Genomic DNA, 4903 nt, shown 5'->3' with positions numbered 1-4903 from the left:
AAGCCAGCCACAGGCCTGTATGTTATTAGTGAGGGGAGTGAAGGTAGGGACACATTTGTCAACCCAGCCAGGGCCTGGCCCCTGAAACAATGTGCCTGGCAGCAGAGGAGAGTCCTTGTAGGCAACCTGAAAAATACTTTTCTGTACTTTCAGACAAGAGACAAGCTGGGGATCCCATCTCCATCCCCAGACCCCGCCCCCTCCACACTGGTCCAGGGCTGCCTCTCCACATCACCTCTGTGACATCATGAAACAGTTAAGGAAGCTGACCACCTAATTGGCTGCCTGTCCCAAGACCCAGATTCTAGAATCTCCAGAGAGTATTTATGGGGCACCTCGACCATGGTCTGAGGCCCATTTTCCCTGAGCACTCACTGCTTGGATAGATAATGTTCCTTAGCTAGACTGGCTCCATGGCTAGTCAGAGTTCCCATGAGGCACGGGCAGCCCTGCTGATCCTATCAGCTGACGGGGAGCCTGCAGCAGGGGACACCCATGATTCCTCCCCAGATCCAAACCTGGATTCAGCAGAGGCTTTGGAGAAGCAGGGTGACCAGCCCAAGAGCCCAGATCCAGGCCTCCGTGACAATCCACCCCCACAGGTCCCGAACCCAGAAATGGCCAACGAAGAGAACAATGCCGTCCTTGCGCTGTCCTTCCCCAGGAAGCTCTGGAGGATTGTGGAGGATGCGGCCTTCACCTCTGTGCACTGGAACGATGAGGGAGATACAGTGGTCATCGAGGCAGATCTCTTCCAGATGGAGGTACTCCAGCGCAGAGGCACGGACCAGATCTTCGAGACAGACAGTATCAAGAGCTTCATCCGCGAACTGAACCTGTACGGGTTCAGGAAAATCTGCCCTTCGAGTCACTCTGCAGGGAAGAAGCTCATGGTAACGCAGAAAGCCCTTCCGGGGAGACTAGACTAGATGAGCTGAGTGCTGGACGGGTTTCATTTCCCAGGAGAATGTTCTCGTGAGAGGGTGGTTAAGGAAAGAAGAGAAAGCAGGGTCTGTTGTGTTCTACCACCCCTCTTAGACAGGATCCATGTGGGTGACTCCAGACACTGAGGGGCCACTTGATGTCAGGGAGGGCCAGTAACACCTCAAGTGAAGACGGCCCTGGGGGAGCTCTAGGGAGCAACATGCTAGGGCCTCATAACTGCCAGGAATGAAGAGACCGTGTCTTCATACTTAGGCATGGCCTGGACTGTTGTGGGGAGGAGGGTGGTGAGGAAGGGCTCTTCTCCCCTCTCATGGCTAAAGTGATTCATTTTCTTTCAGATCTATCGAAACTCCAATTTTCAGAGAGACAAGCCTCTCCTTCTGCAGAACATCCAGAGGAAAGGCAACCCCAGAACAACTTCTCAGCCTGCCACCGGCACAACGGCAACCCCAAAGAGAAAGAAGCGAGTGGTGACAAGCAGACACTCTCCTCAATTCCACCACAACGAGTTTACCCAAGAGGCTGGCAACAAAATCCAGAAGGGGATGCCAACTGCTCACAGAACCCCAAGCCAGTGCTCATTTGTGTTCTCTGACCTATGGTCTGTGGGCAATGTAGCCAGGTGGGCTGGGCGAAACCATCTCCCCAATGATCAGGGCAGCCCCAGTGGAGAGGGCACATCCAGCAATGCCATATCTGTGCCCTCGGCTACTGCTGAAAGGGAAAGCCCAGGGAAACTGCCCGAGAGCCCCCCGGTGTACCCAGATCATGAATCGTTGATGACTTTGTACAACACCTGTTACTCCATCCTGATGGCGGGCCTTTTAGTCATGACCCCAGAAGAGGCCCTTGAGGCAGAGGAGGAGCAGGGAGAGTCCTCAGATTATAAGTGTGCCCTCTGTGAGCAGTTCAAGAACAAGCCTAATCCCTGAGCTGCCAGATCCCTAGGGACACTCAAAAGCACTCTCTTATAATCAAAAATAGATTTCTGGCTCTAATAAATTCAAGCAAAACTCCACTGGAGTAAATAAACAATCAAACGAGAACTATGAATCTGTGTTCTTTCTATCTGTCCATTGTAGTCACACATGGCACAGGGTGAGCTAAAAGAGGCTGGAAGCCCATGCCCCAGGCACTCTTCAGTCTGGTCCCCATGGTCCATTTTCATCTGAAACAGCAGCGTTTCACAGGCTCATCTAAGGGTCTGACCCATAAGCCGAGTGCTGAGGCGAACCCAGGATGGACTGGTCCCTGGGCCTTGCCTGCTGCTCAGCAGACGGCCCAGCTGGGCTCCTGACCTTGAGGGTCTCACCTTCCATGAGTCATACACCCTGCAGCAGAAGGGGCTCCTCAAGGATCCCCCAACGACGCAACAAGTTTCTGATCAGCAGCTGAGCATCCCAGCTCCCTATCCAGGGGCCTCCTCAAGAGGCTCACTGGAAAGCAGGGTCACCCCAGCCACTAAGTGCCTTGCAAACACATTAGCCCAAAGCCAAAGACAAATACAAGGTTTCCACAAGGTGAACACCAGCCCTTGTCACTCTGCCCTCACAGCTGTATTTAGAAGCCTATCTTTGGATGTGAGGTGGCCAGGCACTGCGTCCAACACACATACGTTGAGAGCCAAGGGACACTTTACAGTAGGACAAGTGTCACGTGCAAGGACAAACCACAGCCTGTTTCTGGGCCTGCGGGCCTCTCTGCCTGCTTACGCTCAGCCCCGCCCCTGGCCTTCCCCCATCACCCGCTGGACACTGTTCCAACATCAGGGAGTCTGGACCAGAACAGAGAGGGAAAAACACTAACCGGTTTCCAAACAACACATTTCTCTCAACCACCCAGACCCAGCAGGGCCAAAATGAGTGGCAAGACCATCAATTCATAAAGCTCAAAGTCCCGGAGTCTCTCGCTGAGTCCAGAGCAGCATCACACAAGGGCAGTCCCTGCCTCTGGCCCCACACCAACTAGGCACTGCAGCACAGGGCCGATTCAGACACAACCAGATGGGAAAGTCCAGAGTGCGGTGGTGACTGCATGGTGATAACCATGTGCTGGTCTCTTAGTCACTTTCCTCTCAAAAGCTCAGTCTGGACAGGCCTCCTGCCCAAAGGGGATCAGGTGCTGGGGGATGTCCACCTGGAAGATGTCCTTTCTGCCCCTCCCAGGGATGGGCTGCAGCAGCCAGCAGGGGTTGGCGAGCGCAGTCACATAGTTCTGTTGCAGGTCAGGTAGCAGGGCTTGATTCTCCAGCTCCTGCACCTAGTTGGGACCTAGGTTTTCGAGGCACAGCAAAATGCCCCCAATGACCACAAGACCTGTGTGCAAAGACAGGACACAGAATGAGAACAAGGTCATTCAAAGTTGTACCTGCTTGAGACTAAGACTGTATCATGGAGGGAACCTGAGGTGAACTGGGTCCTCTGGCTGAGGGCTAACCTCGGCAAAGGGAACTTGGGGCGAGGCCAAGCGAGGGAGGGAGTGAAATGAAAGGGAGAGGCCTGGTGCTCCAGGAACGCACTAGGACATGGGTAGCTTTCAGTCTGCCCACTGCAGGCCGCAGGGACAGAGCAGGAGGGCCCCAGTGGGGGTTAGCAGACATCAGGTACCCAAGGGGTTTACCAGCAGACTGGTGTTTCCTGTCACCCCTGGGGAGTCAGGGGACTTGCTCAGGCCCAGCTTCAGGCAATGTGAGTATGGAACCCAGGCTGGGTACTTTACTGCCTCTCATGGTCTCTGCCAGGCACACAGACACACATGTGGGGACACACACACACACAGACAAGCGCCATGTGCAGTCCTGGACCCACTTCTGCCTCAAGCACAAACGGGGACTGAGGCCCAGAGTGGTGATCAGGAACCTTGTGCCGCCAGTTCCCAGTCCATGGACCCTCGCTGTCCCTCTGAAGAAACCTCAGCCCCCACGCCCAACCCCACCAACTAGTTCAACAGAAAGCAACCAAGTACAACCCAGCTGAGATCCAGGGCAGTGCCAGGGCCCATGCAGGCAGCAGGAGGCAGGGTGTCACTTACCCACGATTACTCCATGGCCGAAATTTTCCCCTGCAAGGCCTGGATCCGGGTGGGGCTCATTCTGAGCCTCCGCTCCAGCAGCTCCCACCAGGCTGAGTCTTTCCAGTCCTGGTGCACCATGTGGATGGCCAGGGTACAGTGCCGGTGACCATGTAACACAAGTTGCCACAGCATCTCCAGGTTCTTGACACCATTTAAGATGAAACCCGCATAAGGCTGTCAAAAGAACAGATAGCCGAACTTCATCTCCCAGGGCTCCTAGGGCTCCCAGGGCCTCATGTGGCTGTGGAAACACAAAACCACAAAGGTCAGGAGTGTGATTCAGTGGCCTGCAAGCTCACAGCCCTGGGCTGGACCTCAGCCTCACGAGCCCGAGCACCCTCCAAATCTGCCGACACAGAATGCAGGGGTCAGAGAAAGCTGGCTCATTCCATTCATCTCCACGCAATCCACTGATAGAGGGGTGGCGACCCAGAGGACCCATCCATTACATGCAGTCTGTGGGGAGGTCAGCAAGGAGGGTGGGACAGTGGGAGAGAGGCACGAGGTGAGTTCCAAGACAGAGAGCCCTGAAACCCTGGGAGCACTGAAGAGGGAGGGCAAGCCCCCTGGCTTCACAGCCCAGAGGCTGGGCTCTGGTCCTCTCCCAGCACAGACAGGCATTGTCCTGGGTTTGGCTTCCCCCACTCCCTGCCACAACCCCACCCTTCAGCTCCACAACACCATCATTGCCCATGCTCTGCAGATCCCCCATCTTAGCCCAGGGTTGCTAAGGGCAGATCCATGCTAACCAATCTGGACTCAGCCCTGGGGCACCCTGGACCTCAGATGGCCCTGCCAGGTGTCTTCCCCACACCTTTGGGAGCCACCTTCCTCCTAGCCCTTCCCATACCACTGCCTCCACTGTCAGCAGATGCCCTGGCCCCTG

General features: G+C 55.4%; 1 protein-coding gene and 1 pseudogene across 1 annotated transcript; one reads left to right on the top strand and one right to left on the bottom strand.

The window, feature by feature from the left end:
- Positions 1-413: 413 nt before the first annotated feature.
- Positions 414-1877, top strand: LOC128069377 (heat shock transcription factor, X-linked member 3-like). Its single transcript, XM_052662601.1, has 2 exons — positions 414-893; positions 1284-1877. Exons 1-2 carry the CDS (start codon positions 414-416, stop codon positions 1875-1877), a joined length of 1074 nt encoding a protein of 357 aa, XP_052518561.1.
- Positions 1878-2710: 833 nt separating this feature from the next.
- On the bottom strand, positions 2711-4221 carry LOC128069461 (EOLA-like protein; annotated as a pseudogene).
- Positions 4222-4903: the final 682 nt, after the last annotated feature.

Source organism: Budorcas taxicolor, chromosome X (assembly GCF_023091745.1).
Source record: "Budorcas taxicolor isolate Tak-1 chromosome X, Takin1.1, whole genome shotgun sequence".
Taxonomy (NCBI): Eukaryota; Metazoa; Chordata; class Mammalia; order Artiodactyla; family Bovidae; genus Budorcas; species Budorcas taxicolor.
The sequence above is the reverse complement of the archived record's forward strand: the minus strand, read 5'-3'. Positions and strand labels throughout refer to the sequence as shown.

Bases quoted from the DNA above. Each gene is read 5' to 3' on its own strand.
- LOC128069377 (XM_052662601.1), top strand. From the start codon at position 414: ATGGCTAGTCAGAGTTCCCATGAGGCACGGGCAGCCCTGCTGATCCTA. The intron at 894-1,283 runs GTAACGCAGAAA...ATTTTCTTTCAG, and splicing joins CTGCAGGGAAGAAGCTCATG to ATCTATCGAAACTCCAATTT.